A 14,470-nucleotide genomic window follows, 5' to 3' on the forward strand; every position below is an offset into this window, starting at 1 on the left:
AAACACTAGAAGCATAACCTTAAACATTTAACTTTATCACAGTTATATCAACTGTAGACACAATCATAACTTCAGTTACTTTAATCCTGTTACTATAGCTATTAAAATGTGGATTCGTTTTTGTAGTTGTCTACTGAAAGCTGAGTGTTGTCTTTGCTGTGATGTATCAGAATTATACAGGTTAACTGTCTCATTAGGAGAAAAAATATCACTTGAACATCATATGACTCCTGCCACAAATTTCCCGTCAACACACTATAGGGTGAGGCTGTGTGTCAATATGTATGCACTTTCACTAACACATCTGACATGAGTGTCTGATGCAACCCAAGCAGTCTCTAGGCTCAGTGTGTGTTTGTGACCTCTGGGAATGTTTAAGCGTGTTTCATCAGAAACTGCATCCTGAGAGATCACCTGCTCTGCTCCCTGTGTCACCACAGCTTGCTTTACCCACTCTGAGATGCTTAAAAGTGGTAAACACCATGCACATTCACTCAGGAGTGTGTTTTATGTGCATAAATAATATTTTGTATTATTTCTGCACATTTTCCTACACTTTACACACAGATACATTTATAGATGTACATCTTATGTCAATCACAGTGTGTGGTGGCTTTAAAATTTACTCTAAAAACTCTCCTACAGACCACAAACCTGGAAAGGCTGTAATCTGTGTATATAATCTGACTTGGACTAGTTAAGAATTAGTCAGCATTTCCCACACGCTTCTGAATTTGAGTCAACCACGCACTGCTGATGCATTTATTGCTTTCTTTGTATACTTTCTTTCATCTGGGATACAACCCTTTTGTAAAGAAAACGTGACCCATGTTGGTAAAGCCTTCACTGAAATCCTCTATCTTAAAACATTCATATCTGTATATGTATGCATATTTAAAACAGGGAGGTCTCACAGGGGGAAATGCCCACTACAAATGCAAAACTGCAGATTCCACTGCGAGTTAATTTGTGCGGAGCTATCCGTTATAAAGGGGCAGCGGTTTGGGCCTCTTTAAATAAAAACATGATCAAATCAATCGGTATCTTTTCATCCTGTGCAATCATTTACAGACTTGGCTCCCAGCAGTTGTTCTAAAAGTGTCTGAGTTATTTCTGACCTATTTATAAACATGCTTGTCATGTCTAGCTTTACATGTCTATCACATGTCTCGTGCCAAAGCTATGTACTGTATATGTTTAATATTCCCTTTTTTGTTGCCTTGTATGTTTGATGATGTGTGAGTTGCCTTGATGGCTTGTGTTGGTTACCCCAGAGCTGTAATGCCATAGTAACAGGAAATGGGAAGATCTGAGGAATGATCCATATGGGGAGGGGGGAATCACTCCTCACATCAGGTATAAAGATCCTCCTTGACGAGCATCTTTGTACCTGTGAAACCCCCTGGGACTTGTGGAAGCAACCAACTTGTCTAGACTAAACTGTGGCACCCCCATGGGACACATAAATTAGACTTTGGCTCACAGGTGAAGAGGGACATGATGCAAGTGCAACAAGACATGTACTCATCCAGATGTCAAATCAGTGGAGAGTGTAAGAATTTAGGTGTGCAATATATAATATAAATTTATTATATTATAAAACATTTGATTAGATTGAAAGGTGAAATGCCAGTCATGAGTAATGACAAGAAATAAAAAAAAAGTCTGCCCGGGGTAATGGCTGACCTGAATTTAACTTTGGTCAACTATAGTAAACCATTAACTTTATTAGGATGAGATCGACACATGCAATCCTCTGCCATAATCGCTTCTTGCAGCTATTTACATATATTGGATTCTTTTTGTGTCAAGTCATATATTTATTTATTTTAATTTCTGAGAATACATGCATCCTGCCATAATAAGTTTAATCAGTAAAACTGTTTATTTTGACATCAGTGGGATGTCTTTAAACCAGTTTTATTGTTGCAGATATATTTAAATATGTATGTTCCCAACCTTAGGCGTCTTCTGTGCCTTTTCACTACACGGTTGAGTATGCAGTGACTAGTTCACGTAACCGTAGAGGTGCTGTGGGATAATGACTTGCATACAAGTCAACACAAAGATAAAGAACGGGGAATTATAAACACGTGATTTCCTTTATTGCTCCGAGACTGACATGTCCGATTCTGACACTCAGGCATGGGAACCGGGCAAAGGCGCGAAGGTGAGAAAGAGACAACCTGACAAACGTGTGTTATCTGACAGGGAGTAAAAAGGGGCAAAAACCCCCCCCCGACTCTTAAATTAATTTCGGCGGTAGCAGCAGACAGTTGGCAGCCGGACATAAAGTCACTGAAAGCGAGAAAACATGACATGTGAAGAAAACAAGCCGTGGATAGAGGGAGGGTGTGACTCCGCCTATTGATCAAAGACCATCCTCCTTCCTTTTGTCTTTTCTTCAGTTTGTTAACTTCTCTAAAAGCCTCGTGGACTTCGGGCCAGCAGCGCAGCAGTTTTTTTTAGTAGGCTGTGCTGTCGCTTCATTTGGTGGGATTGACGCATCTGGACTGACCCACTCCACGGGCTGCGGAGAGATTTGCCCACTCTTTTCTTAGAAGTTTCATGGAGTCTTTGTGGAAATCATTGATTACACGGGTGAGGTAAGGAGAGTTGTTCGCAGTTTAAAGTAACTGACGACTGATTGTGATGCAGAAGTGCGTAAAGTCAGAAAAGCAGGACCGGTGAACCTTTTAGTAAAGCTGTCAGAGTGCGTCAAAGAAGGTGGAACTATTTCATACAGTCGAGATCGATTTATGCATCCTCTGATTGTGTGTGTGTGTGTGTGTGTGTGTGTGTGTGTGTGTGTGTGTGTGTGTGTGTGTGTGTGTGTGTGTGTGTGTGTGTGTTTGGAACTTAATTTGGTTTTAGTTTTGCCATGGTTTACGAGGCTTTCGCGGCTGTATGGAAATGACTCGCTCTGTGAGCGAAAGTCAAGCTCTTATTTTCATATTATTTGCGTCCTATTAAATTTGGCAGGCTGCTCTTCTCGGCAGGTCTCGTACTTTCACATTTTGGCTGAGAAGCAAATATATGTGCATCGTAAGCTACAACTCACGAGGATGTCAAGAGAAGCTGAGAAGAAACTTTTTTTCTCCTCGTTCAAGTTCCGTTTTTTAATGTTTGGACGTGAGCCGTTTTCATTGGTTAAGTCTAAGACATATTGGAGGAAATTGATTTTTTTTTTAATGTCACACGAACTTGCGGAGATCTTTCAACATATCCTGACCCGAGAGAATAATTGGTGATCAGATAAATGATTAATGATTGCTAGACTGGACTGAAGTAAGCTTTTACCTTTTCACTCTTCTCTCGCGTGGTTTTAAGCCACAGGCGTTTTGTTTTCGAAAGTTACGCTCTCCATCACCCTTGCCCTACAGATCATGGGAGTGGGAGGACACACAAAGGCGCACGCACACAGGCAGACACACATTTTAGAGTGCGGTTTTTAGTCCGTTGAAAACAGCTCTGCGCAGTTTCCTCCATGCACATAAACCGCGTTTCTCCTCGCCATATACAGATAAGCCGTCACACCACTTTTGTGAAAGGTGTCAACAGGATGAGAAGATAAGATCTCAGTGCTGTGCTGTCATTAGACTGGAGAGGGTCACTGTGTGGGATTAAAGAAAAAAAAAGTCGTTTACTTCTCTAAACCTCACCAAGAGTTTCAGTTATTCTCAGAACGTCTTATCATTTTTTTTACATTTACAGATTGTGCTGGCAGATGTTGTATTTGCTAAACCTCTACACTTTAACTGTTGAGCCAAATTTCCACGCGTTGTCGGCGAGCGAGCGCAAATAAACCTTGGTATAATTTATAATTTATCTCCTCTATGACCTCATCGGTGCCTGCACATGCTTGCATGGCAGATCACGTGACGACGTTATCTTCTTTTCATCTGCTCCAAGAAGCCAGACTGCGTTGCGATCCAGACGTAACGTTGTGCCTTCTAAAAATGCCAGATTTAGGAGATACGTACGTTTATTTTATTTTTTTTAATTTAAATTTTTTTTAGTGAAGCGGCATTTTTCCTGGAATAATTTTCCTTAGTGTGATTGTTAAATTATCACTTTTAAAAATCTTCTTTACGTGTTGAAAACAAACACGGTTCGAAAGCTGAAATGTTAAGCATGTTTAGATCTTTGACTGTTAGTGCTGATATCTGCGATGGCTGGTCCACAGCTTGACTTGGGTCATGAGTGGCAGCAGTTTAAGCACAGGTTGATAGATAGTCAGACATGTATATCTATGTATCTGTTATTTATATATATATATATATATATATATATATATATATATCTGTATCTATATCTGTATCTATATCTGTATCTATCTCTTAAAAATGGGATGGGATGCATCTAGCATCTTACTCAAGTGAAGGTTTTGTATTCCACATTTATACAGACAGTCCCCTCCACCCCCCAAACTCTCAATCATTTACTTCCAAACTGGAGGCGGGCTTTCTGTTCTGCTTTCCAATTCTTACACTTGCAGAACCTTCCTTGGCGTACTTCTTATGCTCAGCTTTACACCTACTAAAAGAGAGTGAAGTGAAAATATCAAAAATGTGCAAAAATACTTTTTTCTTAGAAAAAAAAGGTGTGTGGGTGTGGGTGTGGGGGGGGGGGGGGTCTGATACTGCACTGTGGTCACTGTGGCTAGTGTTTATCACTTTGTGGATTACACATCTGTCATTGCAGATCATTTTTGACTGTTCATTTCCCTGCTAGGCCCCAAAGTCTTGTTTGGATGTTACTCTTAACTTTCATTTAAAAAAGCTGATAGGAGGAACTGGTAGCTGACTAGTTTCAGTGTCAGGCGTTACCAAAAAGAGTTTTAAGTTATTAAAAGCTAATCAGCAAATTCCCATAAATAGGAGTCAGATGCAAAACAGCACTGAAGAAGTATAACAAAGAAGTACCTACGGTATGACCAGAGGGCTGTGGTAATAAAATGCAGAACAGCAACAACTCCACTTGTTTTGTCTGAGAATGTAAACACGAGATGAGAAGTGCATGCCAGATCAGGCGATAAGTCCTACTTCGACAAAAGCGAGCCTAGCCTTTTTGATACGATCACAATGACACATTGACATTTGAAGTAAGCCATGGTAAAACCATAACACATCATATATGACTCACAGAAATGACAACAGTTGTGCTACAGTGTAGTTCTCATTTTTACAGATGGCCTTGAAGTTGAGACTGCTCTCGGTCACACCTGGATATTATGTTACCACAAGTAACAGTTGGAGTGGAGGTGGTACAGGGAGAGCCAGTCGGTTTGGCGCAACATGTGTCAACTATCTCTTTGGCAGTTTGTGGAAAACCTTTCTCAAACCTGAAATTTCTCCTTGTACAAGACTTAAATTGTAACTCATTGTAGGAACCATTTATTAGCCGTGTGTACTTTTTTACTTTACAAGGTCAAAAGGAATGAATTACAAATAATTTGGTCCAGTTATTATTTGTCTTAAAACTGTTATTTTATGTGGTTACTCAATTATGTGTAATGTGAAGGAGTGGCATGGAAACTATGTTTAGGGCTGCAGTAGGAAGATGTGATGAAATAGCGATGAATGTACACCAAAGATTGTTAAGTATCTACATCTTGTGCTCGCATGTGCATTACTGAAGCCTTTTTACAATAAACCCTGAAGTCTCTTCGTGTTTATGTACACCAGTGACCTGTGTGGTGATGGTCTGAGGCCATCTGGCCTGGGTGGGGATTTTCTCTTCCACGTGATCCCCACACATTCCTCAGATAGTAACTTATTTTTCACATGCAGGACTCTTATTCCACCATTTATGTGCGTGAGTGTGATATGTGAGATAAACCTCAATTTTTTTTTTTTTTTTTTTAAAAAAGAACGTCGGTTCTTATCTCATGATGATTCTGCTGCTAAGCATTTATTTTTCCATAATACACTTCGCTGCTATATCTGATGTCAACATAGTCTGATTGATTCCAGTGTTGAACAAACCTTTGATAGTTTTTCAGTGAGAAATGCCACAATCTAATTGTTGTTGCGCTTTGTTTTTGTTTTTTTTGGCAGGTCCGGAGCAATATTGATGAATCATCATAACAAGGCTACTACATGATGAGCAACCAGTCAATGCAAACCCTCACTGATCCAGTGTTTCGAGCCAAGATGCCATTATTTGACCGGACGATAGCATCTGCAGGACTGTCAAAACCGCAAAATATGTCTGGTTTCCTGGGCAAGCAGACGCTGCCGTGCCATGGGGCCTTCTTTGCTTATGACCCGAGAGGAAAAGAGGGAGCGGGATTCACTTCTCCTTGGAGGAACTCAAAGACATCTCTGCTGAACGACCGGAGTACTATGAGTCACCTCTCTGGCATGGAGGGAAACCATCTGATTTACAGACACGACAGCAATTCTTCAGAGGAAACTCAGTCTTCTGCTACGCGTCACACCCCGGTAAAACAGGGCTTTATGAGGTACAAGAAAAGTCCTGAGATCAGCAGTCCTACAGCTGCAGCGTCGTTACCTATTAGAAAACAAAAAACTGGAGGTGAGACTTCATCATCCCCATCTGAAAACTCTGTTTACTTAGCGATTCCCAGGCCGGTTTACGGACATAATCCCTGCTGTAATGAACTGGGTTGCATGTTAGGACAACGCTACAGTGTGGAACATAGCTCTCCAAGGATACCAAACACTGTATATGAGCGTGACTGGATGCAAACTGATGCTCACTACACTGAAAAACCATCTGTTGAAAGGAAAGGACAAGACACGGTGCTTCAACAGAGAGTCTTACAGTTTGAACACAGCACAGATACACTGAAGAGGCTGACTGTGGACTCATACAGCCCTGTTAGAGGAAGAACTTTGCCTGCTGTGATTGAGCCGCACTACAGCAGTTACCCCTGCACCCCGACTCGTCCACTGTTTGGTTCTTTAAGTGAGCATAGCCAGCCTTTACAGACTTCCCCCAGAGGCTACCCCAGCCTTTACCCCTCCCACCCTACATATGAGCATATGACCTCAGAGGTTTATCAGGAACGTTCTCCCATGTCCAAATATGGCCAACTAGCGCAGCACCAAGTGTTTTACTACCCCCAGGCAAATGTGGAGGTAGAAAACAGAACCCAGTGTAAAGATAGTGGCAGTAAGCAGAGAGAAGATGTTGCTGTTATTCATAAACACACAAGCTCAAACCCTCGGGAGCATTACATCGTGCCTCAGTCACTTCATGCTGAAATTCCTTTGCCTTTGTCTAGCACTGAAATGTTGCCAAATCATTCCTTTATGCGGGGTTTGAACTATCCATGCTATGCTGTTCCAAGACTTCATTTAAATCCAAGCCAAATCAGAGCCCCCCTAAAAAGGCAACATGCATCACCTACTTTTCATCCTAGCCACAAAAATGTTTCGCCATCCAGCCAGCATATGGATCACCCCATGGTGTCCGCCAGCAGTTTACAAAAGGACAAACCCAAGCACCCCGGCCTTCATGTTGACCACCTACCCATTTCCTCACCGTTCCTACCCGTGACTCAAACCAGCCCTGCCAGACGTGTGAGCAAGCCAGGCGTCTCACCATCAGTTATAGAAATGAGAGGATTCTTCCCCCCTCTCAACCGCCTGCATATGGACCCACCCATCCTTCCACCACTTGGCTTGAATGTGGACAGAGTAGCGGACTATTCCTCCTGTGAATCTCAAGTCCCTTGCCCGACTCAGCCAAAAAACGTTCCAGTTTCCCCAGCCGTGTGGCGACCTCAGTCACCCAACCGGAGTTCAAATCGGATCCACACAGACGTGCCTAAGAGTGCAAATGTCCAAAAAAGTATTGATTCTCCTGCTGTTGAAACAGGAAGCAAATACAAAAGCTCTGTGTCCAGTCCAGAAACCGCTGTTAATAAACAGTGTCTGAAGAGGAGCATTTCCCATTCATCTTCACCTGTCAAAATAAAAGAGGAGGATAAGGATTTATATGAAGTGGAATGGACCAGGAAGAGACAAAAGTTGGAAACGGAGATTATCCGAGAAGGAAAAAAGAATGACTCTCCCCCTATGCCAGTTATTGACACTGTTTTCAGTTTGGCACCTTACCAAGGATATCTGCAGACCTCGGGTGTGATCTCTGGAGCTGGAGCATCAAGGAAAGCCTGTCAGTCCTCTGAGCAGCATGAAGTTAAATCCAAGCCAGACAAAGAAAAGAAGCAAGATCAAGCTAAACAGGAGCCTGTTGTGTGTCTAGTTTTTAAAGAAACTCATACTAATACTCCAAAAGAGAAAAGTGCTGCAGAAGCTGTTGAACCCAAAAATATTAAAGTAGAAAACCTAGATAAATCAGATATCAGCAGCTCTACAGATGACAGCATTAGTCCAAACCACAGCAACAAAATGGAAGTCAAAAAAGAGCCCACAGAGACTGCTTCACCTGATGATGGACCTATTTTCTTAAAAAAGACAATTGAACCTGAAGAACATGAAACTAAGCCATCTAGAGCAGCTGAAAATAAGACCGCAGATGAGTCCAAACCTGCTGACATGACTGCACAGACAAACTCGACTTCTGAAGGTGACACAAGCGCAACACAACACAAAGAGGAGCTCACCCTTCCCCCCAAACCCACGACTCCACTGCCTGGGAGCAAACTAAATTTCAAAAACATTCCCCCTCAGTGTCTTAAACTTTCCACCTATAAGATTATTATCCCTAACGGCAAGAATTATTTCCCTGTTCCACCACCACAGAAGGCGACTGCACAGCCAGCAGCTGAGTTCATACCAAACCAAGAGCTCCAAATGCCCGCCCGCAAGCATTTCTTTGAGCTGCACCAGTCATTCTGTAAGCTTGTGTCCAAATCTGTGTCGACTTCTTCAGAGCAGGACCTTAAAAAGTGGTTGTCCCAACTGAAAATAACCGAATCGGTCTCTCACGCGACCAAAGTCCAGAAAGTGTCCTGCCTGCTGGGGGTAAAAGCTAGAGAGGCTTGGCTCAACGAGGAGATGAAATCGGCACTTGACACGGTCCTCGACAGGTTAAGAGAGTACTCGATCCAGGAACGCTGTCCTTTTCCGCACGTCATGCGGACGGGAGCAGTGTTTCTCCCCATGCTGGTGGTCAAGGAGCTGCTGTTTCCTATGGTCCACGGCAGCTTCATTGACCAGGTCCTGCAGGAGCACAAAGTCGAGCTGCGACCCACCACGCTCTCTGAAGAGAAGATCCTCATCCAGCTTCATAAACGAGCCTGCTCCTCCAGACTCAGGAGACTGATGTCCCTCAAACACCTGCCCGACGTCTATGCCGACGCGGTCAACCTTCTGTATTATGTCTGCGTCTGCAAACAGCTGGGTGAGTGTACATTCAACACAGACATACCGAGGCAAACCACTATGGTTGCTACAGTTACAACACTGTAGCCCTTTAAACCATTAATTCTCCCCCCCCCCCCCCCCCCCCCCCCAAAAAAAAAAAAAGGATTGTATTAGGAACTGTTTGTTAGAAGCTGTGAGGCTTCTAAGGTATATTTATCAAAATACAGGTGTTGCAGTGAGTCCTCCATGTGCTAATTTCCCCACAGCACCGGACACAACTGTGTGAAGAAATGTCCATAAGACCAATGGCTTTAAAAATATTTTACAAGTAATTTAATACTACATATAAGCTATTATTTATGTGAATTAGCTAAGAAACAAAAAAATCTAAAGTATTCATATAAAATATAATGTCATCTCAGTGATTAGTGCAAACTATGTTCCTACTTGTAAAAAGAAATACATAATAAAGATTTGTAATTTCTTATTGTTAATTATGATGATTCATTTTGCTTGGTTTTATCTGATGAAAATCCCTGTTTCCTTAGTATAACTTTGATAGCATTCTAGGAGATCCCTTTCGGTACACGATGTGAACTGATGACCCTTTTAGATATCATTATAAAGCATCATATTTCCCTCAAAGCACATTTTCTGCATTAATTGGCCCTTTTTGTAAGTAACCAATCAAAACAGAAGAATTATTCAATATAAAATCCATTTATTTTTTACAGAATCAACCTCATCTGACGTCCAAAAGAGAGTCCAGGTATTTTTTTTCCTGTTGTCCCTCAATCTCACTACTCTTTTGCTTTTTTCCTGATTTAGAAAGCAGGAAATTTTTCTTCTAACCTTCAGTAACAAATCACAAGAAGCTGCATGATTACACTGTGGGTGGGTAGAGGGGGAAAGGCGCTAAGCTGGGCTGCTTGGGGACATATGAATTTGTTGCCTACTTACAGCACTGTAGCTGAAACAGAGTAAGGCAGGCTGGTGGATGACATTATGAGGGGAAGGAAGTGAGAGGCTGCTACACACAAGAGGGATTAAGTGTGGCACATTCTTTTAGGTCAGAGGTCTTTTCAGAAGATGGTGACTTCATCCTTTGTTGTACCATCTCTAACTAACCCACATCTACACTGCTTAGTGACAGAAGTGGCATTAGGCAGTTTCTGAGAATATGAGTGTGTAATGTCCAAAGAACAGGACAATAGTATAGCACCAGTCAAATCTCATGAAAAAAAATCTTCCCTTCCTCACCTGCCTGTCTGTGTTCTCCACCCTCTGCATTTCTGATAAGAATGCTTCAATCTCATCACAAATATAAACTGATCAGACACACCCTTAAAACCAAGTGCCAAATATTGAACAGGTGCTCCCTGAACAGTGCTGACCCATTCCATCTGGGGGTGTCTTACAGTTTCTGGGACCAGGACGTGGGTCATCTAGATTGCAGGGTAGGTCCTGTGTTTGGGTTGGAGTCAGTTTTGAGACTGGGTTAACATCTCTGGGTTTTTAAAAAAAAAAAAAAAAAAAAAAAATCTGAATACTAATACAAAGTTGAATCCCTTTAGGACATTGTACAGTAACAAGGTGATTGGGTTTATTTGTTTTATCAGTCAGTGGTTTAAATGCTATCGCTGATTACTGTATAGTTTCTTAAGATATCTCAAGTATTCATGAAATGTTGCACGTACTAAATAATAACATTGCTCTCTCATCATGGGTGGGAAAATGTTACATACATTAACAAAGTTAGTCAACTTTAGTCGAATGAAATATTTTGAGTTTTTATGTAGTTAGTTGAAAATACGAAGATTATAGAATATCAATAGAGTCGTCCTTTAAAAAAAAAAAAATTTTATAGTTGCCTTTTATTTTGTCTGTCAACAGCTTCGATTTTACATGTATTTGCTTCCTGAACCTACTGAACTTGGCCTAATTGAACTGCTGTTCACTGCTGACATAGGTTCACATGGTTTTGGAGCACTTGACTCTAGTGTCTGAACATTTCTGTTGCCCTCCTCTTGCCTCACTGCTGTTTTATCCGTCACTGATAGCACCCCTCGCAGCAGCTGACTTTTTCCCAGCCTTCGTGTTTATTCCCATAGCCTTTTCTTCCATCTTTGCTGTAAGGGTGTTTCGTGGTGGAGGATCATGATGTGCAAAAGCCAAAATCCTTAGTTTTAGCTATGAAATAAGCTCTTTAGGAAACCAAGTATTTTATATTTCCTTGTCAGAAATCCTGAAAGTCTGTTTCTGACTTGCTGCTCACTTGTAACTGTTTCCCTGATCACTGCATAAATTCTTTTGCCTCTAATCTTCCCACTTTGTGAGGAAGCAGAATCCTATATTTATCTGTGATATTTCAGCATTTGTTTTGAGCTTTTTGCCATTTTCCCTGTGTTGCAGGATTAGATATGGACTCCGATCACAGGGAACAAGATGGAAGCTGTGAAGCGTCTAACAGCGGGAGGGTTCCTGTATTTTCTGACACCACTGCCTCCGCAGCCTCGCACTCAGAGTTGCACCCACAGAGATGTTCAGAGGATGAGGAAACACAATTGCATTTGAACAGGAATAAAACTAAAAGAAGAGTAAAGAGCAGTTCGAGGCGTACGTTTCTAAACAACAGTTTGTCAGATGAGGAAGAGAGAGGGGATACGGACAAGATTGTAGCTGAAAGCACTGTCAGCACAGCTGCAAAGAAAAACTGCAGTGGCCATAAGCCCCAGGAGAGTGATAATAAAGGGACTGATTATATGGTTTCAGAGCAGAATCCATATATTTCATGGATGTGTCCTTTAACACTGGACGAGCTATCCCCATTCCCGAGTGACGCAGAAACGGAGGGATCTTCCAGCAGGTGGCACGTTGGTCAGTCCTCACCATCAGTCAAATCTAAGGAAAACTCTAAGAATTGTTCAGGAGTCATTGTTAAACTGAGGAAGATACTTAGTGAAGGTCTAAAGAGAAAAAAAACTCGATACCAAGCAGTGTCAGAGTCGGAGACATCTGCTGATGCTTCCATCTCACAGACTGATGACGGGGAGAGTGTGATCGGTGAGGCCGACGTTCACAGGAGGACACCCAAAGCAAAGCACAGGTGGGAGAGAACAGGAAGCTTCTCTCATGCTTTAAGACCCCTTGGCAGCTCTTCTAAAAGAAAACATAGATCACTCTTGAAGATCAAATTCTGTCCCTACTTGTCTGCCTGCCACAGTGCCGAACACAGGAGGCGATGGGTCCTGCGTTCAGCTGTGCAGAGGGCTCAGAGGGCCATGAGGTTCTGCTACCCTGAGTTGGTGGGAAAGAGGATTCGCCATCTGTACGAGGAAGTTGACAAATCAGAGGTGTGGTACAGAGGGGAGGTGCTGCGCATCCACGAGGCTCACCCCAACCCCCTTAAGACCATATTTGAGGTCAGGTATGACAGCGAGCCAGAGTGGAAGTACTACCTCGAGCTTCTCATAGACTATAAAAAAGGCTGGCTCAAAATTGAAGACTAGTTTCCAGGCACGTACACACAATGCTATGACACCTCTGTGAGCGCAACGACAGCTGAGCAATTTTTTTCTTAACTCACTTACGAAAGGTTCCTCCAGAATGAAGGTGAACTGGATTCTTTTTTTTTCTTCTTTTAAAAAAAAAAAATAATGAAGTCACCTAAAAATCGCCTGTTATGTAAGCACAAAGTTGTGCTTTCTTTAGTGATGGGCTATGTTCAGTGTTCATTTTTTTTTTTACCTTCTTATCATTTATGCGGTAACTTTATTTTAATAAATTAAATTTTGATGACATGAAAGAAATCACTGCCTCACTGTGCCCCTTTACTTTTATAAACTGTGAGCATCAGTGGAGTATTTATTTTTTTAAGTCATCCTGACCTTTCTTTTGAAACAGTGCAGCAGAGGGAAATTAGTGGCTTGACGTAGTTTGAATGAGCATTACTTTCAAGCACCGTACTGTACTGCAATGCAGTGCCAGTCACATATAGCATTAATGCAGAAAACTGATCTTGACCCTGATGATGGTGGTTGCCTTATTGTAAGTAATGTAAAGACAGGTGATGAATTAAATGGAAAAACTTTGACCCTTATAGCGACTCAAAGTGCACTTTGAGTCAACTCAAATTTACACTGCAAATCAATGCAAAGTTGCTCTGAGCCGCCACCTTTACCCATTTCTGTTCAGATGGAAATGGTCTCTTTCAAGATGACAGTGCCCCTGTATACAGGGAACAAGGGTTTCACTGAGTGGCTGATGAGAATGATGTAAATAATATATACTATGGTTGACGTAACCAGCTGGACACCTATGGACGCGCTCTTGGATGCTCCCTCAACCACCATCAGCAAAATACCAAATGAGTGAAAGCACTAAAGTCAAAACACTGAATAACTTTGAGAAGCTTGGTCCAGTCCAGTAGAGGAAGCTCCTTTAATTTTTCAACCCTTTGTAGTTTTTGTGTTGAAACTGCTCAGGTTTTAAAAATACAAGCCGAGTGTGCTGTATACAGTCAGTGTGAAACTTATGACTGAACCTCAAATCGTGGTTTCATTTTGTATGATTTTCCTACTTCTGCAGACTGAATTAAAACATTTGCCTCACCATCGTGTTTTGTCACTTCTCAACTCTAAATATTCAAGAGAAAAAGGAAAAAAAACAAAACAATGTTAAGACTTCTTGTAAAGCTATAATGTGTTCCTAAACGAATGAATTGAAACCTGACTAAAGCAGGATGATTATGTTAGTTTAAGACATACTGTTAGAATCCTCAAAGAACAAGCCAAGGAGAATGAGCGGCAGCAATCTTCCACATCAGCTTATTAATCAACCATACACCCAGAGTGATGCTGAAAAACTAGTTTGTGTATTTATTACTTCTAGGCTGGACTATTATAATTCATTATTATCAGGCTGTCCTAAAAACTCAATAAAAAGCCTTCAGTTCATCCAAAATGCTGCAGTGAGAGAGTGCATATTTCTGCTATATTGGCTTCTCTTCATTGGCTCGCCCAGTAAATCCAGAATTGAATTTAAAATCCTTCTCCTCACATACAAGGTCAAGCAGCATCTTATCTTAAAGAACTCATAGTACTATATCATGCCAACAGAGCATTTTGCTCCTCTTCTGTCGAATCAGCTCCCAATTCAGATTCAGGTGACAG

At 41.6% G+C, this 14,470-nt stretch overlaps 1 protein-coding gene across 2 annotated transcripts; it reads left to right on the forward strand.

Annotated features, from left to right (window-relative positions):
• Window positions 1-6,279: 6,279 nt before the first annotated feature.
• Window positions 6,280-13,900, forward strand: lg7h15orf39 (linkage group 7 C15orf39 homolog). Of its 2 annotated transcripts, XM_063481102.1 has the most exons (3): window positions 6,280-9,336; window positions 10,034-10,068; window positions 11,712-11,791. In XM_063481102.1, exons 1-3 carry the CDS (start codon window positions 6,348-6,350, stop codon window positions 11,715-11,717), a joined length of 3,030 nt encoding a protein of 1,009 aa, XP_063337172.1. In that variant the 5' UTR covers window positions 6,280-6,347; the 3' UTR covers window positions 11,718-11,791. The 2 variants fall into 2 exon arrangements, with proteins under 2 accessions (XP_063337172.1, XP_063337171.1); XM_063481101.1 differs by lacking the exon at window positions 10,034-10,068 and having other exon boundaries at window positions 11,712-13,900.
• The last annotated feature ends 570 nt before the right edge of the window (window positions 13,901-14,470 follow it).

Source organism: Pelmatolapia mariae, linkage group LG7 (genome assembly GCF_036321145.2).
Source record: "Pelmatolapia mariae isolate MD_Pm_ZW linkage group LG7, Pm_UMD_F_2, whole genome shotgun sequence".
Classification (NCBI taxonomy): domain Eukaryota; kingdom Metazoa; phylum Chordata; class Actinopteri; order Cichliformes; family Cichlidae; genus Pelmatolapia; species Pelmatolapia mariae.

What these genes read in the sequence shown, in the direction of transcription:
- lg7h15orf39 (XM_063481101.1), top strand. Translation starts at nt 6,348, where the DNA reads ATGAGTCACCTCTCTGGCATGGAGGGAAACCATCTGATTTACAGACAC. An exon ending in CTGCGTCTGCAAACAGCTGG is followed by an intron (nt 9,337 to 11,711) that starts GTGAGTGTACAT and finishes CCTGTGTTGCAG; the next exon opens with GATTAGATATGGACTCCGAT.